Below are 27763 nucleotides of genomic sequence, written 5' to 3'. Positions count from 1 at the left end.
TAAGGGGCGGGAGGGGAGGAGTCCTCAGAGATCCTGTTTCAACAAACGTTTCTTTCCCGAGAAGGGGAAGGGGGGGAGGGGGAGAGGGACCTATTTAAAGCTACCCTGGTGCTCACTGTCTGTCTGCTGGGGTCTCTGGCCACCCCAGGCTGGTGTTGTGAGCTTGGGATCCTCCCGGTGACCTCCCCCATCTAGATCCCTCAGCCACTCTGCCCCAAGATGGGCCGTGGGGTGAGTATTCCCAAAGAGCAGGGGCCTCTCTGGGGGGAGCAGTAGGGCTCTCTGGACGGTGAGGGAGGCTGGAGGGAAAGAATGAGGTGGAGATGGGATACGGAGGGAGGAGCAGTGGACTGGTTTGAACTTGGAACTGACAGTGTCCCGGCTACGACTGTGTGCACAGCCCCACGGCACAGACCCATAGGGCACAGACCCATAGAGCTCAGCCGCCCAAGCGCTGTCCTCTCCACCAGCACCTCCAGCACGAGCCCCGCAGCCCACCACTCGCACCCCCTCCGACCCTCCCTCCTCTACCCCCTCCCTCGTCTCCGTCCCTGCTCCTCCAGCCACATCTCCACCGTTCCTCCTCTCTCACCGCGTCTCCCAGCCTCCCAGCTGAAGGGACATTTGGTACTGTTAATCCTCCCCGCCTTCGCCACCCTCTGAAAGTATCCATTCCTCTGGGAGTCCCAGCCTGAGAGGATGGGCGTCCAATCTGAGGTTGGAGAGAGGGGCAGGGGCCATCCACTGCAGAGTCACCAAGCAGTTCCAGACACCAGCTCCAGGGGCCCTGAGCTCCAGGGACAGCTGGGCGGAGGGTGTGGAGGAAGAGTGATGTGCCCCAGCCCCCCGTCCAGCGCCCCCGGATGTCCCGGGCAGCATTGTCCTCTGGCTGCAAGCCATGTGCTTTGAGGACTTTCCCAGAGGCTGGTGAGAGCCGCAGGCACCCCCCTCAGTCCACCCCAGCCTGTGGCATTCTGCAGCACTGGGTATGCCAAGGGGAAGATTAACAACTACCAGGGAAGGGGGGTGGGGGACAGGGCCAGGGCTTTGAATGCTTGGAAATGAAATTTCCATATGGAGAAAAGTGACCCAATCCCTTTACATCCTGCGCCCTGGCGGCTTTCCTTTTGTGGAATGCTGGCAGAAGAGAGCAGGGAGGGAAAGGGCCTGGGGAGCAACGGGAGGGTGCTGAGGAAAGAAGGTGCCTGTGGGGAGCTGTAGGGCTCTTTGGGCCTAGGGGGGTCAGGCAAGGACATGGTATCACACTGAGTTTAGCAGCTGAGAAAACTCGGAGCTTGGACACCAGGGTTCCTGAGCTAGGGTGGGAGCTATAAATAGAACTGGTGTGTGAGTGTGTGTGTGTGTGTGAGTGTGTGTGTGAGTGTGTGTGTGTGTGTGTGTTTTCATGTGTTCTCCATAGGCTGCAGTTGATACAGACATTCATGCGTGAGCACCTGTGTTTGTGTCTCAGGAGACAAATTTGCAAACGTGCAGACCTTCAAGCATGAGTGAGCATAGATGTCACAGTGTGAGGGCGCGTGAGGTCTGTGAAGAGCTGTGTCTGACGTGTGGGCTTCACAGAGGAAGAGCTCACAACCATGGGAAGATACTGTCTGGGGACCTTCAGCTGCACCTTGACATCTTTTGTTCCCCCAGGGAACGGGAGTCCCCAGCTGAGGCACAGGACCTCGAACCTCTCCCCTCCTTCACCTTAGCACAGGGTGGACCCAGCTCAGGAGGTCCTGCTTGAGAAGTGATTTGACCTTGACTTCTTCAGGGGTCTGTGCTTCTCCCCCAGCATCCCTGAATTCCCTTCCCATCCACTCCCAGTAGCGAGTCAGAGAGCAGGTCTGGTTCTATCCAGACTGAGGCTGGGGAGAGTGGGGGGACTTAAGGGGGGAGCTTGGAGTTCACCCAGCCAGGAGACCCCTGAAGAGGGAAGGCACCCCCCCATCCAAATCCTCCTTTTCCCTGCAGAGCAAGGGCTCACTGTCACCTCATCACCCTGTGACTGTGAAGGGCAGCATGGGAGTTGGGGGAAGGGACAACCCCGGTGGGAGGGAGCCCGGCCTGCTCCAGCTGCCACCGAAGGGCAGCGGTGGGGGGGAAAGTTGGCTGATTTCCAGCTGCCCCACTCTGTCCCAGCCCTGGGCTTTCTCAGAAAGAACTCTCTGTTCTCCTTCAGCACTCAAGGCCCAGAGAGGGGGACTTGTGGCCTTGTGGATGGGGGAGGGAGGAGGGGAGGGGAGTGGTCCTGCTTCCTCTCTTTCTTTCTTGCCTGGGCAGCCCGCTGGCCCCGAATCTCTGCAGGCTCCTGGCTGCAGAGCCTGAGATCCCTGCCAGGACAGGAGGGGGGACGGGGCCGTGTGTCCCCAGCTCTGTGCCTGCCGGCAGGAAAGCAGGATGGGCACTTAGGGAAAGGGGCTGCTGCAGAGAGCTTCTTTGCTTAGCCACCATCTGTACATGCCAGACGTACATATGTGGGCTGGGAAATGTTTTAAACCATGCCTTTGATTCTAATTTTCATGAACTTCATGCCTGTATGTACAGAAATTCTCTGGGCTCTGCTTCTTAGCCCCCAGGCACAGCCCCCTCCTCTGTGAATGCCCAGAGGGTCACATGGAGGGTCACAATGACGCTCATCCACCCCGGTCTCTGGCCTCTTGTCTCTTCGCTGCTTTTCATCCATTTCTCAGTGCTGTCCCACCAAGGACAGAATCCAAAGCATTAGATTTGTGAATCCAGGACGTTTCAATCCATTCAATTAAATGAGCCCCCCTGAGTCACCTGGGGAAGCGAGAGGTAACACTACTCACAGCCCTTCCCCACTCCTGTTGGGCTGCTTCAGTCTCCCCAGGAAGATCAGTGTTCAGGAAGCCAAAGAGAGCCTTGATCCGTAGGTGCTTTGCGTGGAAACAAACGCAAGATTTACTGATCACCTTTGCTGAGAAGAGCACTTCTGAGCAGCACAGCCTGCAAAGAGCTCATATCCTTCTAGATCATTAGTGTCTGGGTGATGGCGGTGTCCGCCTCTCTCTGCACCTCCCCCACCCCAGTTCCTGATTTCACTGGCCAGACTTCTGTATCTCCAGGTGCTAGATTCGTGATCTCTTGCGATCAGGGCAGCTGCCACATTCCTTGGATGGCTCCTCTTTGATGGAAAAAAAATGTATCGTCCCCAAGCACAGTGGAGTTTTAGGGCAGTGAGACTACTCCGTATACTATAATAATGGATATATGTTACTATGCATTCATCCAAATCTACAGAACGTGCAACACCAAGAATGAACCCTGATGTAAACTATGGACTTTGAGTGATAACGATGTGTCAACGTAGGTTCATCTATTGTAACACATGTACCACTCTTGTGCCAGATGTTGACGGTGGGGAGGCCGTGCAGGGGCGGGTAGAAGGTATATGAGAGCCTGTAATTTTTGCTCACTTTTGCTGTGAACTTAAAACTGCTCTGAAACAAAAAGTCTGTTTTTAAAAAATGAATTATCCTGCAAAAAAAAAAGGGGGGGGGGCAAGCACCTTGACTGTAGATCCCATCCAGGTGTTCCCTCTTTACAGTAAAAAAAAAAAAAAGAATTTCATCATAGTATAGAAAAGCTCATTTGTGAAACCCTGGCATGGCCCTTAGGGTCCAGTGGAAAAGTGGAGGCACAGGACAGGAGCTGAGCAGTGCCTCTGTGACAAGGACACAACATCCCGAGGGAGGTGGGAGGAGAGGAGCCTGGGGAGGTAGAGGGGGCGAGAAGGCACTTGTCACGCCATCCCAGGCCTCCCCAGCCACTTCCTATCCTATCACCCAAGACCCCTTGGAAGGATAAATTCCCCACCTTCTCCCCCAGAAGGCCCCTGTGAGACCCTGGAAGCCTGGTGGCGGCGAGGAGACCACAGGCCAGTAAGAGGAGGGGGAGATGTTGCCTCACGAGGCTCCGGTTAAAATGCTCACCTGACTTCACTAAAGGACCCAGGAATGCCTGGACCTAAGAGTTCCATGCATTTTCAGTTTTAGATTTATCCTCAGAGACAATTTCACTTTTTTTTTTTTTATCATCTTTATTGGAGTATAATTGCTTTACAATGGTGTTAGTTTCTGCTTTATAACAAAGTGAATCAGCTATACATATACATATATCCCCATTACTCCTCCCTCTTGCGTCTCCCTCCCACCCTCCCTATCCCACCCCTCTAGGTGGTCACAGAGCACTGAGCTGATCTCCCTGTGCTATGCGGCTGCTTCCCACTATCTATTTTACGTTTGCTAGTGTATATATGTCCGTGCCACTCTCTTACTTCGTCTCGGCTTACCCTTCCCCCTCCCCGTATCCTCAAGTCCATTCTCTACGCTCAGAGACAATTCCTTATATTTTTAGACAAACAGGGCCCAGTTCCCTCCTCACCCCATTGTGCTCTGGGGCCTCAAGTCCTGTGAATTGCCTCTTGCCCAGTCGCAATTTTTTTTTTTCAGCTCTGAGGTCAACTTTTATGTCTTGGCTGACAGGACTTGCAGACACATGATCTTCCCAGCACCTTTTATCCTGCCCAAGCAGCGGCAGCCTAGTCCCAAAAGTGTCATGGCCAAAGGGGTTGGGGAGTAACTTCACATTCCAGGCTGGAGGCGAGGGGGGCTTGGGGGTACTCCCCCAGAAACCTTTGCCAGCAAGAGGCCATGACTCACCCCAACCCCAAATCCTGCATTCTGGTGGGAGGTGGCGGCAGGATGGAGAGGGCTCCCAGGGCGCTCTGCGCGCCCATTTCCTGGACGCACTTGTCCTCCGACTACTGATTTCTCAGTCCGTGAGCCCTGCTCATCCCATTTCCACAGTCCACCACCAGACCCTGTGGTTCCCCTCCTCCTCCAGACACTTCCCTGCCCTGACCCCTGACTCCCCAAAGACTCTTAATTGCACCCCCATTCCTAACTGTCTCTACTCCTCTCTGAGTAAAGCAGCCACGGTGTTGGAACAAAGACATCCCTACAGGGTACTGCTCCCTCAGCGAACCCCCAGCCCTGTCCAGTCCCTTCTACAATTCTAAATAGTGTAGGATGGTGGTTTTTAAGGTTTTTGTTTACTTTGCTTTAAGAGCAGGGTTCTTTCAACAAGCAAAATCTTAGCATGAGCCCGACTACTCAAAAGCTAAGAGTGGGGTCCTGAGTCCTGAGCCCCCCAGCCTTTCCCGAAGTTCACATGTACAGCCCTGGGGCTCCGCTAATCGTTTTCAAACTGAGGGCCTGGGGTCCCCGCCACCCTGCAACCCCCTTTCCTCCCCTGGGTTGACCACTGACTTTGAATCCACTGGCCCCCCCACTCCCAATGCCTGAGGTCCCCGGCTATCCAGTGGGAATAGAGGCTCCGGCCTCCGTCCTCCCTGACTCCCTGGGTTCTCCCTTCCTCTTGCAGGCCGGCCGCGAGTACTCACCTGCAGCCACCACTGCGGAAAATGGGGGCGGCAAGAAAAAACAGAAAGAGAAGGAGCTGGATGAGCTGAAGAAGGAGGTGGCCATGGTGAGCCCCCAGCCAGGCCATGGAGAAGGGCTCCCACGCTGGGACAGCTGCCCCTCAGGGAAAAGCTCGTGCCCACCCCCCCATGCTCCTTGCCTCACTGTTGTGCTCTCAGTGCCCACAGATGCATTCTAGACACACACAGTCTGCCTCCTTCCCCAAAGCAAACTTGCTTTCCCTTCTCCAGGACGACCACAAGCTGTCCTTGGACGAGCTGGGCCGCAAGTACCAAGTGGATCTGTCCAAGGTCAGTGAAGGGGCTTCTAGGGAGGGCACCAAAGAGGTGAGAGAACCACGCAGCCTCAGGGTAGAAGGGGCCTTAAAACTCAAGCCAACCGTCTTTACAGTTAAGGAAACCGAGGCCCAGAGACAAGGGACTAGTTGGTGGCAGGGCCAAAGCTAGAACACAGATCCCCTGCTTCCCGGTCTACAGCTCCTTTCCTGAGTGCCTGGAAGCCAGAACTCCTTAAAACCCAGGCCCTGGAGGGCCTCTGGGCAGGGCTGTATCCCAAGCAGCTTCAGTGACACACCTTCTCTCGTGGAACTGACATACATGCAATAGTGGGGGAACCCATGACTATTATCAGAGTAATGCGTTGGGCGCTGCTATGCATGTAGCGCTGGGATAGATGCTTTACGTACTTTCCTCTGATCTGTACAACAAGCCAGGTGTGGAGACCTGTTCATTAAAACAAGGAGATTCAGAGAGAGAGTAGCTTCCCACGTTCATATCAATAGTTAGTGGCACAGTCACATTGCCAAGCCCATCATTGTGAAAAGTAAAAAAAATCGTTCATCAGAAATGTAATGGGTGTATACCTCCTCCTGTAGGCCTTCCTTGACTGCCTTTTTGAAAATTCTACACCCCCTTCCTTTACCTTACTTTATTTTTTTAAGTAACACTTTTCACTATCTGGCAGTAATGTCTATTTATAGTGTGTTACCTCACGAGATCATAAGCTGTGCAAGGCAGGAACTCGTGGGTCTTGTCCATCTCTGGATCCCCAGCCCTGACCACATTGCCTGGCATGTAGTAGGTGCTCAATACACATTTATTAAATAAATGAGGGGACAGATAGAAAGAGAAATAAGAAGTGGCCTCTGCATTCAAGGGGCTCCAAGTCCAGCAGCAGAAAGGAAGGCAAACAGAATTCCAAAGCCATATAGTGAGTACAGCTCTAGAATCATGCCTGGGATACAATGGGACCCAGAGACGGGGCATGTGAGCCAGCCTGGGGCTAGGGCAACAGGGTCAGGCAAAGCTTTCTGGGGAAAGAGATGGATGGTGACCAAAGCTGTGTGACATTCATGATCAGTAATGTAGGACTCTTCTTGAATCCTTGGTGAAGGGGGGGAATCTGAAGGCAGAGAGTTGGGGTGGGGGGTGGAGATCGATTGAGATGTCTTTCCAGGGAGTCTTATCAAGGCTGCCTCCAGAGGAGATTATTGTGGCCCTAACCAAAATGTGTCTCAACCCAAGGCTGACCAGAGGTGGGGGGACCACAGCCAAAATCCTACTCAGCCTTCAAGTCCTCCAACACCCATTGCAAATGCCACCTCCTCCGTGTGGCCTCTCCTGATGGTCCCCTTCCCCTTCTGACCAGGTGGGATTTTTCTCTCCACCTGGACATTATTCTGCTGCCAGGGAGCTGGTGGGAAGTGATGAGGGGCCTGGCTGGTTCCAGATGCGAGCTCAGCCCCCACACCTCTCCTTGCCTCCCTCAGGGCCTCACCAACCAGCGGGCCCAGGACATTCTGGCTCGGGATGGACCCAATGCCCTCACCCCACCCCCGACCACCCCTGAGTGGGTCAAGTTCTGTCGCCAGCTTTTCGGGGGCTTCTCCATCCTGCTGTGGATTGGGGCCATCCTCTGCTTCCTGGCCTACGGCATCCAGGCTGCCATGGAGGATGAACCGTCCAATGACAATGTGAGCCCCCACGCCTGACCCCTGGACCAGCCCATGATTCTGTCCTCCAACCCTGAATCTCCAGTACAGTGGGTGGGGGTCAGGGAGCAAGACCTTCCTGTACAGTCTGACAGCCCCTCTGCTCTTTAGGCTGAAAGGGGGTGAGACTTCTATACATATCTACAGACACTCCTCCTCCAACACAAACATACACAATCATTCACGATTGAGACAGCCCCCCTCCCTGTTCCTTCACACTTGAGTGGGCTTGTCTGCATCCCTGGGTCTTCACCCCCTAGAGAGGTCCTAGTCCTGGGAACTCCCTATGATTTTCCCCAACCCCTCCAGTCTTAGGAGGCTGGGGTTAGAAGGTTGAAGGAGAGGTTGGAGAGAAGGACTTTCTTCCACCGTTCTCACTCCCAGATGCAGACAAAGGGGGGCACCGAATGCTCATCCTGAGTGGCAGCTGCCCCTCTCGGGTTGGGAAAAGGGCAGGTCCCTCAAAGCCTTTCTCCTTACCAGCTGTATCTGGGCGTGGTGCTGGCAGCTGTGGTCATCGTCACTGGCTGCTTCTCCTACTACCAGGAGGCCAAGAGCTCCAAGATCATGGATTCCTTCAAGAACATGGTGCCTCAGGTAGATGGCGGAGCTGGGCTCCAGGCTGGGGCATAAGGTTTCTGGGAGACTCATCTCTTCAACTCCTTGGGCTCTGAGATGGAGGCTTGGGCAAAAAAGACCCCCCAGCTCTTCACTCCAGGGCCTATTTTGTTGCTAAGGGTGCAAGGTCTGTCCTCCTTGATGGGGTTGGTGGTGAGGTGGGACACCAGCAAAAGAGGAAGGTAGGGGTAAAGATGAGCATCTCCTGAGATCCCCGGGGCCTCCCCACAGCAAGCCCTTGTGGTACGGGAAGGAGAGAAGATGCAGATCAATGCGGAGGAGGTGGTCGTGGGAGACCTGGTGGAGGTGAAGGGTGGAGACCGAGTGCCTGCCGACCTCCGGATCATCTCTTCTCACGGCTGTAAGGTGAGGGGGCCAGGCCAGAGCCACTGGCTGAGTCCGCAAAGCAAGCTGGGTAAAGCTGAGAGGGGCCCGTTAGAAGTTTGAAGTTTGGGAGGCCCAGGTCCAGTGTCAACACCTGCCCCACACTGCCCAGCCACACCTTGCTTCACATATTACACGTATGCATCCTTGTATCTGTGTCATGAATGCTCTGCACCCCCGGTGTTTCTTTGATATCCACTTTATAGCCATCATGTATTGAGTATTATTATGTGTCACATGCCTTATATACATTCACATAGGCTACCTAACTTAACTCTGCAAGAACGGAATAATCGTGCCGGGTGGTTGCACGTGGCCACATAAGTCATGCCACGCACAACCCTAGACGGTGCCATCATCATTGGCTACGGTGTGAATAGCACCCCCTGTAGTTGTGCAATGCAGAGATTCTACTTCCATTCTCCATTTTATAGATGAGTAAAGGGAGGCAATGTTGGTTAAATAACTTGCCCAAGGTTACGGAAGAAGTCAGTGAGAGCCCAGATTCCAAACCAGAGCAGGGACAATAGCTGAGTAATGCTATAAATATGTGATGAGGGCGAGTGTAATTCTGTCTTGGGTGTCACGGAGACTGAGTGTGGCCGGAGTCAGGACACAGCTGTGCGTGCCTGAAGGCGTCTGCCCATCTGATGACTCCACACTGCCTTCCTCCTCAGGTGGATAACTCATCCCTAACAGGCGAGTCGGAGCCCCAGACCCGCTCCCCCGAGTTCACCCACGAGAACCCCCTGGAGACCCGCAATATCTGTTTCTTCTCTACCAACTGCGTGGAAGGTGAGAGGCTAGCCTGGTGGGGAACCCCGGGTCCCAGCATCAGCTGAGGGAGGAGACTGCATCCTGAGCCTCCAGGCAGGACTGGGGGCTATGGCTGTACTTACTTGTCAAAAGCCCGGCTATGGAGGAGGGAATTGAAGGGACAGAGGGCCCTGAGTATTACAGAAGTATCCCCCTCCAGAGAGCAGGGTATTGGCTGGGGCGGCGTGACTCCAGGGAAAAGTCACCTCCCCACAGAAAGATCTCTGTTCTGTCCACCCCAGGACAGCGCAGATTCCCAAGCCTTCAGATATGGGCCAAGACCCGTACACACATACACATATGCACACACGCGCATGCACACACACACGCACACGCCCCAAACCATCCTTGATTCCTAGAAGTCTCTGGTTTGACTGATGACTTCCATCTCTCCTGGTTCTGGGACTAGTTGCTTCATTCTCTGACCCTTGCTTTGACCAGGGCCCGAGCTGGGGAAGGGACAGGAAAGCTTTCAGTCCAGGTGAACATTCAGGCCTTCCTTCAGGCTGCATCCTGGCCTGCGCTTCACCAAAAGAAACCGTTGGTCATGCACAGGCTGCCCGGTGTGCCCCACCACTGCTCTGGGTTCTAGAGATGACCAAAGGCCAGGAAGAGCTCCCAGAGCTGACGCCACTGAGTGGCCAGAGTCCAAGCACCACCAAAAGCCCTGCCCTCTTTGGTTGTGCCAGTGAGCAGAGTCGGGCTGACTCGGAGAGGGAGGCCGGGGCCAGAGCTGGTGGGAGGAAGAGCCTGACTAGACCGTGGGCCTCAGAAAATGGGTCAGAGGAGGCCTTGCACCCCCCTCCTCACACATACCTTTCCCTTCCCGTTTCTCATTTCTCTTCAGTGTGTATTGTTTCTCTGGGCTTTCCCCCTCCTTCAGCAAGTTAGAATCATAGTGAAAATCACCACACATTGTTTCCTAAATTCTTACTGTACTGAGATTCTGAAATTTGCTCTACATTTCCCACAACTGATAAAAATGCCTAGTAAAACATGTCCACTGCTTACTCTGAACTGGCTTTGAAGAGAGGAGAGGAAATGAAGGGAACTAACATTTACTGAGTGCCTACTGTGTGCCAGGCACTGCTCTAGGTGTATGACAACACTGTCTCATTTCATTATTAAAACAATCCCTAGGTAGGAATTCAAAGATGGAGGCAAACCCAGGTCTGGCTGGCTCCGAGGCACGCTCTTTCCACTCCAGCACACTTCCTCCCCTGAAGACCCCTGGAATGTCTACATAAGGGCTAGAGGTTGCCTAGCTTCTTCTGTAGAGATTCGTGCCTAGTGTTGAGAAAGAAAAACTTAAGACTACAGGGAAAATCCATAAGTGCTTTACTTTGTGTTTGTAATATATTTTTGGACGATAACAAGTATGAGATTGATTTTACTGAAATACCACAGGCAATACTTTTATTTCATTTACTGAATCTCCTCAGTTTGAACCTTGAGTTTATTTGCAAGGTTCCTCCCCAGGCCCAGGTATAAGAGAAGATAATTTGCTGTTGTATGGAGTCTGGGATTGGCCATCTATGCTGGGAGAGGAAGCCAAGGGAGGTACAATCTAATGACAGTGAACCACAGTCTTTGGCTTCTTTACTCTGTGATGGTTTTCCTCTCCCAGGAAGTAGGATGAGACTTCAGTTCCTGCGACCCCAAGGCACCCAACCTCGTGTCCCTTCCTGTGTTGTAGGCACTGCCAGGGGCATCGTGATTGCCACAGGTGACCGGACCGTGATGGGCCGCATAGCCACTCTGGCCTCAGGCCTGGAGGTCGGGCGGACACCCATAGCCATGGAGATTGAGCATTTCATCCAGCTGATCACGGGGGTGGCTGTGTTCCTGGGGGTATCCTTCTTCGTGCTGTCCCTCATCCTGGGCTACAGCTGGCTGGAGGCAGTCATCTTCCTCATCGGCATCATCGTGGCCAACGTGCCTGAGGGGCTGCTGGCCACTGTCACTGTGAGTGGGTCAGGCCAAGGGGCCTCCAGGGGAGGGCTTTGCTACCCTGCCTCAAAAGCAAGAGAGGCTATGGCTTCTCTGCAGTTCTTTTACTTCCAGCCCCTGAAATCACATATTCGATTCTCCTTTAAGACATGGCTTAGAATGTGAGTCTGAAAAAGATCATTTAATACATTGCTCAGAGTTTGAGTCTGAAAGGTTTTAGGTTGGGCTGTGCCTTCACTCTCAGTTTCTCTCCCAGAACTCGTCCTGGTCGCCTTTTCTCACAACCCTTGTACTGGTCATCTCCCCACTGCCCATCCTGGCTAACCCTCCCATCAAGGCTCTCTCCAAGGTCGCTGTCACCAGTGACTAATTAGCAAATCCAGTGACCTTTCCTCAGCTCCCATCTTTAACTCTGCTGCTGAAATGGATACTGCTGTCCACCCTCCTAGCATTCTCTCCTTCGTTGATGACTGTGACTCATCACTACCCTGGTTCTCCTCTCCCCAGTCCCCTGCACTGTCTCCTCTTCCCCACCTCCACCGATCCTCAGTCCTCAGTGCTCTTCTTTCCTCCTGATGCCCCTGAGTAAGCTCATCTCCTCCCAGTTTCTGGTGCCCGTTTGGTGTTGATGACTCACACATACCTACACCCTGTTCTACTCTGGCCCACTCTGGAGCTCTGGCCAAATATCTTCAACTCCCTACTGGACATTTCACCTAAATATACACTCATGATCTCAGCTCAACGTGTCTAAAATGGAACACATTCATGACTTACACCTAGGTCTCTCTCAGTGTTCGTGGAGTAGGATCAAGGGAGGAGGGACAGAGCCATGGTCTGGGGTAAGGACATGGGTATCTCCAGCTTCAGGCTGAGCCCTTTTTATTGCCCTCTCTCTCCACCAGGTGTGTCTGACCCTGACAGCCAAGCGCATGGCTCGGAAGAACTGCCTGGTGAAGAACCTGGAGGCGGTGGAGACGCTGGGCTCCACCTCCACCATCTGCTCCGACAAGACGGGCACCCTCACCCAGAACCGCATGACCGTTGCCCACATGTGGTTTGACAACCAGATCCATGAGGCCGACACCACAGAAGATCAGTCTGGTGATTGAGTGCTCTACCCAGAGTGGGTGGAGGGGACTGGAGGATGTTCAGGGCACTGGAGTGGCGGGGCGGGTGGGGTGAGATAAGAGGTCTAAAGGAGAGCCAAGCTCCTGCTTCTCTCTCCTTTCCTCCCAGGGGCCACTTTCGACAAACGATCCCCCACGTGGACCGCCCTGTCCCGGATTGCTGGTCTCTGCAACCGTGCTGTCTTCAAGGCAGGGCAGGAGAACATCTCTGTGTCTAAGGTAGGGGGTCAGGGGATCGTCACAGCCCGCCCACTCTGCTGACGCCCAGCTTCCCCTCTTGCACCCTGTGGCTGCCTCGGGGACGTCAGTGCCCTCCCTCCTTGGTCCTCCGCTGTGACACTGAATTCTCCTTGTTGGCAGCGGGACACAGCCGGTGATGCCTCAGAGTCAGCTCTGCTCAAGTGCATTGAGCTATCCTGCGGCTCCGTGAGGAAGATGAGGGATAGAAACCCCAAGGTGGCGGAGATCCCTTTCAACTCAACCAATAAGTACCAGGTCTGGTTTGGGTGCCAGGTCAAGGGAAGAGGGAGAGATGGAATGAGGGGCACACAGAGTCGGAGGGGAATCAACAGCAGGAAAGAGAGCATCTGAGCACCCTCTCACCCCTGCATCATCCCCCGGGGCAACGTGGGTGACCAGATGTCTGGTTGCAATGACTAACCCCACACCCAGCTCCCAAACCTTCATTCCTTTACTACAATCTGTCACTTTCTCAACTCTTCTTCCCAGGGCTCCACATCCTCTGGCTCCGTCCCCCAACCCTTCCATCCCATTCAGTTGAACCATACGTCGGAAATTTCCTTAGGGTATCCCTCAGCCTGCGGGCACCTGTTAAATGGCAAGAATGCAGCCTCAGCTATGTCCTGTAAAAGCCACAGGGGTAAAGCCCCCCTAAGGCCAGTGTGGTGATGGGGCGTGCTGATGACAAAGCCACCTCGCCCCTAACACAACGCCTGTCCTAACTGATTGGAGTAAATATTTGCTGAGTGAATGAATGTCCTATGGGAAGGTGACTCTCAGGTTACAGGGTTAGGACTATGAGGTCCAAACACCCATCCACACACAGAGACTCTCCCTATGTTGACAATGGTTGATGGATCAGGGGGTATTTTATTAAGGGAGTTTTCCTTACCAGCCTCTGCTCTGTCCCAGGCCCCGTGCTGGGCACTGGAGCTTCAAGACAAGTGTGGCCCCTCTGTAACTGCCTTTCCTCTCTCCAGCTGTCCATCCACGAGAGAGAAGACAGCCCCCAGAGCTACGTGCTGGTGATGAAGGGGGCCCCCGAGCGCATCCTGGACCGGTGCTCCTCCATCTTGGTGCAGGGCAAGGAGGTCCCTCTAGACAAGGAGATGCAAGACGCCTTCCAGAATGCCTACCTGGAGCTGGGAGGACTTGGGGAGCGAGTGCTAGGTGAGGGGCCAGAAGCAGGGAGCAGGGCTGAGAAAGGCTTCCCTGGGATGAGGGGCTCTGGGGGCAACCCGGCAGCCACCTTGCTGCTCTCACTCCTCCCTTCTGTCCCCTTCAGGCTTCTGTCAACTGAATCTGCCCTCTGGAAAGTTTCCTCGGGGCTTCAAATTCGACACAGATGAGCTGAACTTTCCCACGGAGAAGCTCTGCTTCGTGGGGCTCATGTCCATGATTGACCCTCCACGGGCTGCCGTGCCGGACGCTGTGGGCAAGTGCCGGAGTGCAGGCATCAAGGTACTAGCCTCACTTCGTCCCTCCTCCCAAACACCAAAAGTCCAGGGGCCTCAGAGGCTGGGCCACTGTTGGCCTCCTTCCTGCTGACTGAGAGGAGAAGCCGTCCATCTGCAAGGAAAGGTCGGTCCCTGCCTTGGAGCTCTCACCCTTGTCCCTTTTGCTCAGAGTGACCAGTCTCCCACACCCAATCCTCTCTCTCTGGGGCACGGCTCCTTCCATTCTGGTTTCAAGCCTATCAATCACCCTTATCTTGGAGATCTGGTTGTCCTCCCCTTCCCAGCTAGCGCCCACTCGCTCTAGCCGTTTAGGATGAGATTAGTAGGCTCTCGCCTGCGGCCACTCACCTCCACCCCATAACCCCGTAGACTAGCTCCAATCCTCATTCCACCAAGCCTACCTCTCCCACGTTCTCTTCTCCAACTGCAATTGCTTCTCAATGACCACTCCCTTCTCTGTACGACATTTGTGCTTCCTTCAACAAATATTTATTGTTTACTGAGCACCGTTCAAGGTGCTGGAGTCCAACGAACAAACAAAAATCCCTTCCATCTTGGTTACTTTCCTGTCTCCAAGATACAGCCCTTTACCACTCTTAACCTGTCCAGTTACCAATTCTGATGCCGTCGCTTGTTCCTCCTTTTGCAACTTCTCACCTACTTCCAAATCAGTTCACCTCAACCTGTCTACTGAGGGCCAGGGACTGCACCAGGCACTGGGGATACAAAAGACAAATAAGGTACAGTGCCTGGCCTCGGGAGCTCACGATCCCTCAGGGGAAACAAACGCCTTTAAGTTAATCACAGAACAATTTTAACAGATAGGGTCTTCGAGCACCCGCGAAGGGCCAGATATTCTAATAATAAAAAGAGCCCATTGTTTCGTGAGGGTTTATATGCATCAGGCACTATTCTAAGCACCAAACCTGTATGATCTCATTTGATTTTCACAACGACCCCGCAAGTAGGCACTAGTATTTTCCCTTAGTTACAGAGACAAAAACTGAGACGCAAAGTGACATGCCCAAGGCCACAGAGCTAGTAGGAGGTAGAGCCAGGATTTGAACTGAGGTATCTGCATTTTTTTTTTTTTTTTTTTTGCGGTACGCGGGCCTCTCACTGCCGTGGCCTCTCCCGTTGCGGAGCACAGGCTCCGGACGCGCAGGCTCAGCGGCCATGGCTCACGGGCCCAGCCGCTCTGCGGCATGTGGGATATTCCCAGACCGGGGCACGAACCCGCGTCCCCTGCATCGGGGGGCGGACTCCCAACCACTGCGCCACCAGGGAAGCCCTCTGCTATTTTTTAACCATCACACTAGAGGGCTTATATGTATATATGCACATATATGTGATTTCTGAACCCTGCAACCACTCTGTCTCTAAGGTAGGCATCATGATCCCCATTTAAAAATAAAACAAGCTGAGACTCAGAGTGGGTAAGTAGCTTTCCCAAAATAAAACTGCTGGTAAGAGGGAGACTGGCTATAGGAAGCTTGGCCAGCTCATCCGGAAAGCCCGTGCTCCCCTTCTCGCCAGGCAGCCTGTTACCATGATCAGAACAGTCACCGAGGCCTGGGGAAAGCATGTCCAGGGAACTCAGAGCAGCAGGGAGCTGTTAAGTCCACCTCGGAGAACTGGACAATGTTTTACAGAGGGCATGATATTTGATCTGGGACTGAAGGGTGAAGAGCATTTTGTAAGGCGGGGAGGGAGCGGAAGGCGTGTCAAGAGCAGGGAACAGTGTGTACCCAGCGGTGGCTGGACTGCACGGGGCATGTGCGCGTGGCAGTGGGAGGTGGCCGAGGAGCACCGGAGATGGAGACTGCAATCAGGGCCAGGGCCAGTTGGAAGGATTTTGCTTAAATGCCAGACTTGGGCTTTATCCTGAGAGCCGCAGGTGTCACAGGGCAGAGCTAGCCCTTAGGAGGCTCCCTGGATGGAGGAGGGGCTGGATTTGGAGAAGAACTGGGGTTGGGGAGACAGCATAAGGGGCTACTGCAATACCAAGATGATGACCCAAATGAGGGAAGTGACAAAAGGAGTGGAGTAGTTACTTTTGAGAGCTGTTTTGAGAACTTGGTGACCAAACTCAAATGGGGAGGCGAGAAGACCCAGGAGATAAAGGGACTGAATGAAGCGAATGGATGGTATCTCAGGTGGGGAGCAGAGGAGAAGGCTCTGTGGGGGTGGGGAGTGGAGATAAGGAGTTCCCTTCGCCCTGAGATCGGAAGGTCTGTAAGATGCTCAGGGGGAGATGTTTCAGGGAAAGCAGGAATATGGCTGAGAGCTCAAGAAAGCGGGCCAGGACAGGAGAGTTCAGTCTCGTTCCCATGTGAGTACAGATTAAAGACACGCTAGTATGCTTGATTCTGCTGCTGAGGACAAGAGCAGGAGTGAAGAGAGGGGAGGGGAAGGAAACCCCGGGCCACACCAACAGGAAGGGCAAGTGGAGGAGGGACCAGCGATGAGGGGGAAGGTGGTGACAGGTAACCCTCAGTGAGTGTCCACCTAAGACCACTATCTCCTCAAGACGACCCTGAAGGAAAGACTCATCATCTCCGTTCTGCTGAGATTTAGTGAAGGCACTTGGGGAAGGTCAGTGTTTCACCTTAGGTCTGCTAGGCGACACCAAATCTCTTCCTCACTCAGGTGGGAAAGACCACCTGAAGAGGGATGGAGGGCAACTGGGAATGAAGGAGTCCATGGGGGCCAAGGGAGGACAGGGCTTCAAGGAGGGGGTGGTAGACAGTGCCAAACCCCTCAGAGGGTTGAGTAGGATGAGGACTGCAAAGATGCTTTTGTCTTTCAGCTGGGAGACCCATGTGGCTTTTGGGGGTGGAAGAGAAGGCAGCGGGGCATGAAGAGGCTTCCTTTTTGCCCCACAAACCCCCACATGCAAATGGTCTCCTAAGCCAGCTCTGACCTCCTGATGCTTGCAACATCCTCTTTACCAGCCTCTCAGATGCTAACCACCTTCCCCATCCAGCTCCATCCATTCTGCAACAGCAGCAATGAATATCACGGTTCAGTCAGGAATCACCTTCTTCCCACACTGTGAAGGGATGCCAGAGGCAGAGGACAGGTGGTGGAAGGCAGCAGGGAGGGATGGGAGGGAATGTCTCCCTCCCGTCCCTGCCCTGTCTGATTAGGATGTCGGCAGACATCACACTGGGCACTAGGAAAACCATGTCCGTTCTGGTTCCCTGGGACCCGGAGCAAATCATGGGCCCCTTGCTAAGCCTTTGTTTCCTCATTGGTAAAATGAAGGAGATGTTAGGGGTCCTTCCAGCTGTGACAACCTCATACCCCATGAAATTCAAACTCCTAAACAATCCTGAGGCTGCTCTTCCAAGGGACCCTCATTAACTTGTTACTCTATCAGAGAGACTTTCCTCCAGTTAGGCAAACTACCTCTGATCTCCTGAACACAGCTTGTTGTTGTCTCTTCCCCTCACCCACTCTCTCTCTCTCTCTCTCTCTCTCTCACACACACACACACACACACACACACACACACACACACAGAGTTCCATTATTTTGGCTGGGATCTTCCAGTCCCACCATCTAGTGGTCTAGCTCTTCTGACTTTGGGAAAGGAATAAAAAGAGAAAAAAAAAACCCTTCATGCTGCTTTCCTTTTCTCTTTTCTCCTTGCTGCCAGGTGATCATGGTGACCGGGGACCACCCTATCACAGCCAAGGCCATTGCCAAAGGTGTGGGTATCATATCAGAGGGCAACGAGACGGTGGAGGACATTGCAGCCCGGCTCAACATTCCCGTCAGCCAAGTCAACCCCAGGTGAGGCTCCGTAGGACCCCTCCCCCATCAACTCAGCCTCTCCCACTGGACACTTGAGCGGCCCCTGAGGGTATCTGGTCCTAACTGCCGTTCCCTGGTCCCGAGCCTGTGGCCAGACTGTGCCACTGATCAGTTGTGTAACCTCGGACCTGTCACTTTACCTTCCCGAGCCTCCATTCTCTCAACTTCAAAATTAGGGCAGTATACACGCTGCTGGTTTCTATAGAGCAAGATACGTAGAAAGGAAGTAGCGCCCGGCCCAGCACCCTGTACTGACGACTGTGAGGCTGCCGCGGGGTGAGGACTGAGCACCACCCCCTCAAAGAGAGAAATGGGAAAGACAGGTCACTGAGTGTCAGGGAGAGGAAGAATGAAGCTGCTGGGGAAGACCCGGCAGTGGCGAGGAGGGGTGGTGGGGTACCAGGGAATCAACCAGCTCTGCCTCTGGCTCCAGAGAGGCCAAGGCGTGTGTGGTGCACGGCTCTGACCTGAAGGACATGACGTCAGAGCAGCTGGACGAGATCCTCAAGAACCACACGGAGATTGTCTTTGCCCGGACGTCTCCTCAGCAGAAGCTCATCATCGTGGAGGGCTGTCAGAGGCAGGTGAGCAAGGGGGTAAGGGTCAAGGTCGGGGCCAGGGCCAGGCATGTGCAGGGGCTGCACCCCCAGCCTGGCTGTACCTTCTCCCCAGGGAGCCATTGTGGCGGTGACAGGGGACGGGGTGAACGACTCTCCCGCGCTGAAGAAGGCGGACATTGGCATCGCCATGGGCATCGCTGGCTCTGACGTGTCTAAGCAGGCAGCCGACATGATCCTGCTGGACGACAACTTTGCCTCCATCGTCACGGGTGTGGAGGAGGGTGAGGGGCTCCACGGGCTGGGATGCCATCCAGGATGTCTGAGCCGGCGCATCTGCTTCCCTGCCTTTTACCCCAATGACAGACTCAACTCAGGATCTCAGGCATCCACCGCCTGCTTTAGCTTCCCTCTAACACAAAATCTCCCTTTGTTGGGTAGACGAGCGGCCCATGCTTCAGGGGCTAGGGGTGGGGAGGGTCCCTCTGATCTCCCTGATGCCCTCAGAACCTCCCCACAGGCCGCCTGATCTTTGACAACCTGAAGAAATCCATCGCCTACACCCTGACCAGCAACATCCCCGAGATCACCCCCTTCCTGCTGTTCATCATCGCCAACATCCCCCTGCCTCTGGGCACTGTGACCATCCTCTGCATTGACTTGGGCACTGACATGGTGAGGCCATGGGTTGGAGGAGGGGACAGGCAAGGCAGTCGTGGAGGTGCAGTGGGTAGGGGTGAGCCACAGGTGGAAGGAAAGGTGCATCAGGGACAGCTGAGCAGGCTGTGAGGGTTGCAGAGAAGACGAGCACAAAGCCTGGAAGATGATAGAGTCTTGGGTCTCTTTTTTTTTTTGACCGCGTTGGGTCTTCGTTGCTGCGCACGGGCTTTCTCTAGTTGCAGCGAGCGGGGGCTACTCTTCATTGCGGTGCACGGGCTTCTCATTGCAGTGGCTTCTCTTGTTGCGGAGCACAGGCTCTAGGCACACGGGCTTCAGTAGTTGTGGCTTGTGGGTTCCAGAGCGCAGGCTCAGTAACTGTGGCACACGGGCTTAGTTGCTCCACGGCATGTGGGATCTTCCCGGACCAAGGATCGAACCGGGGTCCCCTGCATTGGCAGGCGGATTCTTAACCACTGCTCAACCAGGGAAGTCCAGGGTCTTGGGTCTTTATAAGTGTTTGAATTGTGTTAAAGATTCTTCACTGTTGATCATCCTTTGCTCCCACCCTCTCCCTTCAAATGCCGTCCTCTCCCCAACTGCCCCCTTGCACAGGTCCCTGCCATCTCCTTGGCCTATGAGGCAGCTGAGAGTGACATCATGAAGCGGCAGCCGAGAAACCCGCAGACAGACAAGCTGGTGAACGAGAGGCTGATCAGCATGGCCTATGGACAGATCGGTGCGGCCGGGCCCGGGGCTCAGGAGGGAACCCCAAGAAGACGCTTTTCCCAGCCTTTGGAGGGATGATCCCCCTGCAAAATTCCAGGACAGGGGCCAACTCCCCGAGGGTCAGGGATGTCCGTCCTTCTCTGGCCCGTAGGGGCTGGTCCCATCCTGTTACCTTCTATGACCCAGGCCCTGCCCTTTGTCCTTTGCCCACCACCCACAGGGATGATCCAGGCGCTGGGTGGCTTCTTCACCTACTTCGTGATCCTGGCAGAGAATGGTTTCCTGCCTTCACGGCTGCTGGGAATCCGCCTCGACTGGGACGACCGGTCCATGAACGACCTGGAGGACAGCTACGGACAGGAGTGGGTAAGTGGGGCTGTGTAAGTGCAGATGCACACATATGAGAGCTGAACGTCTGGCGGGAGTGGTCAGTCGTGGCCAATGGGATTGGGGGCTAAGGGTGGAGTAGGTGCCCAGGGTTTAACATCTGCCCTGGACCACGCTGCACCCTGTTCCTACCCTTTCCTCTCACACCCTCACCTCTCTCTGCCCGCCCTCCCCCAGACCTATGAGCAACGGAAGGTGGTGGAGTTCACGTGCCACACGGCCTTCTTTGCCAGCATCGTGGTCGTGCAGTGGGCTGACCTCATCATCTGCAAGACCCGCCGCAACTCGGTCTTCCAGCAGGGCATGAAGTGAGCCCCGCCCACCGGCCCCGCCCACCAGGCAGACCACCGGCCCCGCCCACCAGGCAGAGCGCAGTCAGGGCACACCCACCCACCCCCATCGGCTGGGGCCTCTGACTGTAGTTGCCCGGCTATAAATCCGTAGCCTTTTTGGAAATAGATGAGCGAAGAGGAAGGAGGGTTATGACTCTTTCTGATGAGTTTTAATTTGCTCCCCAAATCTCCTTCATTATGGTCTCCTTCCATCATCTTTCCTTTTCATCTTTTCCCCTTACCTCTCCCCTCCCTCCCTTCTTCCTTCCTCCCTTCCTTCCTCTATCTTATACTCACCCCCACCCCTTGGCCCAGCCCTAAATACAGGGTCCCCTGTGCTCCCCTCCACTCGGCAGGTAGCTCTAGTTCACAGCACTTGCCTTGTGGTGGTGATGTTGTCCTTGTGGGAGCTGTGAGCTGCTCAGGGTCAAGTTCTTATAGTGTGAGTTACACTTGCCAGTCACTGTGCTAAGTGATTCACAGACATCGTCCAACCTCACAGTAGCTCTGTGAGGGAGGTATTATTTTCATTCTATGGATAAGAGACCCCCGCAAAAAGTTAAATGGTGTGCCTGGGGTCACCCAGCTGGAAATAGCTCAGCCAGCGCTCTTTCTGAAGCCCAAGCTCGTGACTACTACCCTGGGTGGCTCACCTGTCACAGAGCCTGGCACCCGGGGGGTACCAGTGATTCCTCTGCAGCTCAGCCTGGATGGTGGTCGGTGCCGAAGGTATCACTCCCATTATCTTTCTTTCCTTCTACTGCAAACAATGGGCACAAGTCCCCACGTGAGTTTTGTCACAATTTCTTAGTTTGAGAAAAAAATATATATATACCAAAACTCCAGTGAAGTTAATAGCGTTTGAGATCCTAGGGAGAGGAAAGGGAAAAGGCTGTTAGATGAAGGAAGGAGATTCCACTGAGCTAAAAACACTAACGGGGACAAGGCAGTGAGCAGAGAAGAAGGAGCAGAGGGTCCAAGACACTGGGTGACCGACTGTGCAGGGCATGGGTGAGAGAGCAAGCAGGGGACATGACCAGACCGGCTAAATCCTGCCCATCTGAGAGGCAAGTGGAAAAGAAACTAAACAAAATTCAGACTGGGACAGGGAAGGAGTACTAATACCGACAAGTAACCTGGCCCGAGGCAGCCTTAGCACCTTATGCCCCACCCTGGGCTGTCTGGACCCTCAGGGGTCCTCAGAGATGCTCTATGCATTATTCAAACAGCTTTATGGAAATTAAGCACTTCCTCTAAGAAGAGTCCCAAGCTTACCAAAGTGTCATTGTCAGGCAGAAGCCTAAGTATGAACTATAGCGATCACATGCTAATGCGCAGTTCTCTTTGGAAGCCGTGTGTATTGCTAATTAATTTTCTAATTGGGGAAATATATTCATTACTTTTTTTGGGGCCTCGCTGTGGAGCATGCGGGATCTTAGTTCCACAACCAGGGATCGAACCCGTGCCCCCTGCAGTGGAAGCGCAGGGCCCCAACCACTGGACTGCCAGGGAATTCCCTATATCCATTACTTATTAACAAATGCAGCTGGAGAGAAAAAAATCAATTAAAATGTGGCCTTTTTAGAAGAAAAATAAGAGGGATCCTTAATGAGTGAAAAGTTTGGGAACCACTGGCTTAAGCCATGAAGAGGTGCAGTGCATGAGATTATAAAATACAGCTAAGAACGTTCCACGTTCAAGAGCTCTCCTCGCATTATCTCCCATAATCTTCCCAGCAGTCGTAGGATATAAAGGTACTATCTCCTCCACAGAAGGAGCACGAGACTCAGAGAAGTTAAGCAACATTGCTTACAACCAGAAGCTAGTAAGTGGCCCGGCTGGGACTAGACCCCACCTGTCCGACTCCAGACACTGTCCTCAGAGCCTTATTCTCTCCTGCTCTTCAGTTCTGATGTGGTGAATATATATTCAGCACTTTTTATCCAGTGAGCTTTCCCTTTCTGAGTACTTTACAAACATTCCCTTCTTTATTGAATATCTGTGACCAACAACTACCTGGGGCTGTAGGAGACACTGAGAGGGTAGAAGATATAATTGGGTCCTGAAGTGAAGGAACAAGCATCTTGCTGGTGAGACGACACTTTCAAAGGCCACGTGCCTGGAGCAGTAACAAGAACATAAGCTGCGTGAGGGCAGGTTCCCGGGTCTCCAGAAGGAAGCTTGCATTGACCACAGCATCTCCAGCACAGAGCGTGTCACCCAACACATGGGAAACATGTATTTGATGAATGAAAGTATGTGTTATAGACAATAATCGGAGGTAAAATCAGTAAGCAGAAAAATTAAAGACAATCTTTCTTTGGTTACATTTAACATGAGAAGAAGCATTTGAAGAAGGCATGGGAAGACGTCATGTATAGCCTTTCCCCAGCGTTTCTTCCCGCCTCTTTCCCTTCCACCACCAGGGGTCACCCTGGATCTCTGCCCCTCCTTGCCCTCCCCTCCAACGCTACCTACCCTCTTTTCATTGCCTTTCCAGGAACAAGATTCTGATTTTTGGGCTCCTGGAGGAGACAGCACTGGCGGCCTTTCTGTCCTACTGCCCGGGCATGGGTGTGGCCCTGCGTATGTACCCGCTCAAGTGAGTGTCTCTTTAGACGGTCCCCCTGCTAGGATCCAAGTTCTGGTCCCTTTGAAGCAACGTCTGATGCCCTTGACACTCTCCTCTGTTTCCTCAGGGTCACCTGGTGGTTCTGCGCCTTCCCCTACAGTCTCCTCATCTTCATCTACGATGAGGTCCGAAAGCTGATCCTGCGGCGATATCCAGGTGGTAAGCGCCTCAGTGCTGCGCCCCAACCCCAGCAAAGTGCAGCTCCCCACTGTGGCTACCCTACCCCTGCAGGGCTCCAAACCCCGAACTCCATTCCTACTACGGATCCTCGCCCCTTTTCCTCAGTGCCCTCGGATCCTCGGGTCCGGGGTCCTAGAAGCCCTGACTCTGCGGAAACTCTTCCTCCCAGATTCCCGTCCCACCCAACACACAACTGGTCTCTGAGGCCCTCCGCCTTCCACCTGAAATCACAGAACGTCAGAACTAGAAGGGCCCTCCGAGGCCATCTAGTCCCACCTCCACATCTTACAGACAAAGAGAGGGGCAGAGGTGAATTTATTCGTTCAGGGTCATGAAGCCAGAAGCAGCAGAAGTGGCGCTACAACCCAGCCCTCCTAATTCCCAGGCATCAACCATGTGTTTTTTTTTTTCCCAGCAAGCATTTTCGATCACTTACTGGAGGTTGACAATGGATGGCCCACAAGCCAAATAGGGTCCGTGGATATTGTTGGGTTTGGCTGCCCTTTCTTGCACGGGTGTTTTTTGTTTTTTGTTTTGCAATTGGCCTAATATCTAAAACTTAGGGGCTTTCACATAAAATCCAATTTTCTGGCTTCTCCTGAAACATCACAGGCGCTGTCGCTCCCAAGGCCCCATTTCCGGACAGCAACAATGGACGGCTGCCCTTTAGAGACTCACTTGTTACCTGAACAGCCCCTGTTGTCATTTGTATTTTCACCCCCAACCAAAGCACTCCGGGCCCACCGTCCCCTGTACTAAATGCAAGTCCCTCCTTTCCCCTAATCCATGGCCTCATGGAGTCCCCTCCCCCACTCCCCTTCCCCAGGCTTCCCTTCTGCCTGGCCTCAACCACCGAGCCCCTAGGGCATTTATCTCTTGTCTCCTCTAAGCTCACCCTGCAATCCCCGTGCCTAATCTCTCTAACAGGCTGGGTGGAGAAGGAGACGTACTACTGAGCCCGTTGGAAAGAAGAGCCAAGCATGGGAAAGACGGGGGGTGGGGGTGGGGCCCTGAAGGTGTCGCAGGGATGGCGTTGGGGAGGGGTGGAAAACAGTGGGGTGGCATTTGGGGAGAAGACTTGGGGCGAGAGAATGAGGCAACTCAGCAGGCCGAGTTGCAGGCAGTGGGTAATTCAGCTTGGGGTGATTGCCCCAGAGGCCTGTCTAGGAGCAATCAGCCCAGACACTACGTGTCAGGGGTCCCTCCCCAGGTCCTGCTCTGCTGCACTCCACTTGCTGTCTATCTCACCTGAGGACCTGAGGAGTACCCCAGCCCTCCCCGGTCCCTGTTCCTTCACCCCCACCTCCCACTAGAACACATCAACACCGAAAGGCAAGGGTCTGTCTAGACCAGGAGGGGAACTGTCTCAGATCACCAGTGTCCCTTTATCTCTCCAACCCCACCCCACTCCCCACCTTCACCCCTCATTTGCTTCCTGCCCAACTCTGTCCCCTGCTTCCCCCTCAGACCTGGAAATCACAAATGGTGCCTCCTGGTGAGTGCTAGGGCCTGAGGCCAGAAAGGGAAGCCAGCCGGTTGGAGAAGCTGGCCCGTCTCCCAGTCAAAGCCATTTAGGAAGCGCCAGAGGAGAGCTGGGCGGACAGGTGGGAGAGGGGGTTATGGCGGAGCAGGGGGACAGGAAAGGAGAGAGAATGTCAGTTCAGGATGTCTGACATAGATCTCTGGGCTCCAGCTCTGTGACCTGCCCTTCAGAGCAGCGGTCCCCAACCTTTTTGGCACCAGGGGCTGGCTCCGTGGAAGATGATTTTTCCACAGACGGGGAGGGGTGGTGCAGGGCAATGGTTTAGGAGGTAATGCCAGCGATGGGGGGCGATGGGGGGCTGCGGATGAAGCTTTGCTCGCTCACAACCACTCACCTCCTGCTACGTGGCCCAGTTCCTAACAGGCTGCGGACCTGTATCGGTCGGAGGCCCAGGTGTTGGGGACCCCTGCTTTAGAGCACCCCGCCAGTAGAACCAATTCCAATGTCACCAGAGTAGCAGCAGAGGCAGGACCAGGAGGCAATCTGAGGGCCTTCACTGAGATTCCACACCCGTGTGCCCACGGTGTTCCCCACTGACCCTTGGTTTGTGGTCTGTTGGTCCCCGAGACCTAGGTGTCACAGATGCTCCAGTTCTCTCCACCATGTGTGCTTGGTAACACCTCACCTTTTAGAATGCTAAGTCCTCGGAAGTTCCATGTGGTGCTGAGAGGGGGAGCTGCCAGCTCATTCCCTGCCCCTCCCTACTTCCCCTTCATGCCCATCTGGATGAACCTGCGTCACTCCCAGGCACTGCCAAGCCAGCCCTGGAAAAGGAGGTCCCTGGCCATAAGCTGGAATTGGGGTTGAGAAGTTCCCAGAAACGTCCTCTCTTCCAGGGACATGCAGAATCAGCTTAGGTCATGGGTGTGGTTAGGACCTCTGGACAGCAAGAGAGGGCGTTAGGAGACCTGCCTTTGACCTTAGACAGCAGGGCTGCTCCTCCCAGACCAACGCCCTTCGCCCTTCACGCTGATGATCATTGTGCCCAATTTCCCCTGAGATGAGGAGTTGGTTTCAGGTTCCTACAGGAAGATGCTTTTCCCTCCCTAACCCCCTCCACACCTCCACTTTGCTCTGCAGGCAGCTCTGCCCATTCTCTAAGCCTGGCTTAGAGGGCTTAGGGAATGTCCTGTAGAGAGAATCCTAGATGAACCAAGCAAGGGTGAGAGACACCTAAGGAAAATGGAAGACCTAAGGCAGAAAGGAAGGAAGCAAAAGAGACAAACCTCAGGCCGGTAGACAACCTCCCAAGGGCTATTACTTCATTACACTGGAACTTTACCTTATCAGAGGTACCTTGAAATAATGAGTCATTGCCTTGGGCTTGGAAAACTAAATGGGAAACCATATTAATTTGGGCCTGATTAATTTGAGATTTATTGACCATGGACAAAAGTTTATCTTTGCACAATCAATAAAATGGCATTTGCTTAGTAAATTAAGAGCACAGACAATATTGCTAGGGTGGCATATGTAGTCTCCTAAAACAATACTTTTGGGGCACTTTAGGAATATCCGTTTAGAAATAGTGAATGCATGGGCCAATTGTCATCAGTTCTTATGTATTTGTTAAGAAACATTCTACAAGACCTTTACTTGGTGACCTTTTGTAAGACATTAGTTTGAGGCACTACGTATGTACTTGAAAATAATAAAGTTGCATTTCTTTATGAAAGAAGAAATCCCTTCCATAATTCAGATTTCTGTCCTTAATACTTGCCTCCCTCCCAAACTGTGGTATTGAAACGTGTGCTGTGGCAAGATTTGGCTTGCAGAGGAAGCAATAAAGAGAGGGCAGGAGATAAGGACAGGAGGGAAACAATCTGGGAACAGACGATGTCAGTGGAGCAAGAGAGAGGGGAAGAAATTAGGTTGCAAAACAACCTAGATGAAAATACAGTGGGGCCTTCCTTCCTCGCAGGTGAACCCACCCCAAAAACCATAAAGGTTTTTCTAGCACGGGGAAGAGCCCACGAATCTATGGGCCCAAACCCTCAGGGCCACTTCTGCTTTTCTCTGTCCCAGACCAAAATCAGGCCACTCTCGATATGAGCAGGTAGGGGAAGGAGATGGTGGGCTGAGGGGGCCCCGATGGCCAACACCAATTAGCAGTCTATACTGTTCTGTGTGCTGTCTTTAGCGGGGGATGGAGGGAAAAGTAGATGCAATCCTTGAAATTCATCTAAGTAGCAGACATCTAAAACCTTCACGGACAGGGTGTGATGGGCAGTAAGGAGGAATGCTTCTGTGCTGGGCATGGAGGGGTGGCCGGGTGGTGTGCGTTTCTCCCTAATAACTGGAGAAAGGAAGACACCAAACTTACAGCCCTGTGCCAGGATCTTGGAATACCCGTCAGGAGTCAGTTCTTGGCCCCTTTATTACAAGTCTAGCAGTGGTGGTGATGGTGATTGTAATAGGAGTTTTAGGAGAATTAACTGCAGCTCACTCTGTGCCATAACTATGTCAGACCTTTAGTTGTAGAGTCTCATTTAATCCCACCTCAGGACCTTTATTCTTGATGGTCCCTCTATCAGGAGGGACCTAGTTTCCCTAGTGACTCACATGCCTGGCTTCCTCGCTTTACACAGATCACTCCTTAAACATTACCTCCTCAGCAAGGCCCTCACAGACCTCACCAAATAAAATAGGGCTTCTGGCATCTCTTTCACCATTCTCTTTGTTTCTAGCCATAAACACTAACTTCCTCAAATTTAGATAGATAAGTAGATATAGATAATATATTAAAATATATATTTTTAAATTTTAATATATTTTATTAAATTTTTATTATATTTTATATTTATTGAATATGTTAATATATTTTTATTTTAATTTAATATATATATAATTCATATGTATACAAATATATCC

At 53.3% G+C, this 27763-nt stretch overlaps 1 protein-coding gene across 1 annotated transcript; it reads left to right on the top strand.

Moving 5' to 3' along the window:
* Positions 1 to 83: 83 nt before the first annotated feature.
* ATP1A2 (ATPase Na+/K+ transporting subunit alpha 2) lies at positions 84 to 26590 on the top strand. The gene is made up of 23 exons (XM_004284449.4): positions 84 to 231; positions 5413 to 5517; positions 5702 to 5761; positions 7240 to 7443; positions 7945 to 8058; positions 8311 to 8445; positions 9141 to 9258; positions 10976 to 11244; positions 12135 to 12333; positions 12469 to 12578; positions 12720 to 12854; positions 13580 to 13769; positions 13885 to 14060; positions 17718 to 17854; positions 18309 to 18459; positions 18548 to 18716; positions 18953 to 19107; positions 19705 to 19828; positions 20039 to 20184; positions 20383 to 20513; positions 23038 to 23139; positions 23237 to 23328; positions 24277 to 26590. Exons 1-23 carry the CDS (start codon positions 220 to 222, stop codon positions 24303 to 24305), a joined length of 3063 nt encoding a protein of 1020 aa, XP_004284497.1. The 5' UTR covers positions 84 to 219; the 3' UTR covers positions 24306 to 26590.
* The last annotated feature ends 1173 nt before the right edge of the window (positions 26591 to 27763 follow it).

This window comes from Orcinus orca, chromosome 1 (genome assembly GCF_937001465.1).
Source record: "Orcinus orca chromosome 1, mOrcOrc1.1, whole genome shotgun sequence".
In the NCBI taxonomy this organism is placed as follows: Eukaryota; Metazoa; Chordata; class Mammalia; order Artiodactyla; family Delphinidae; genus Orcinus; species Orcinus orca.
The sequence above is the reverse complement of the archived record's forward strand: the minus strand, read 5'-3'. Positions and strand labels throughout refer to the sequence as shown.

What these genes read in the sequence shown, in the direction of transcription:
- ATP1A2 (XM_004284449.4), top strand. An exon ending in ATGAACCGTCCAATGACAAT is followed by an intron (nt 7,444 to 7,944) that starts GTGAGCCCCCAC and finishes TCTCCTTACCAG; the next exon opens with CTGTATCTGGGCGTGGTGCT. An exon ending in GGCTGCTGGCCACTGTCACT is followed by an intron (nt 11,245 to 12,134) that starts GTGAGTGGGTCA and finishes TCTCTCCACCAG; the next exon opens with GTGTGTCTGACCCTGACAGC.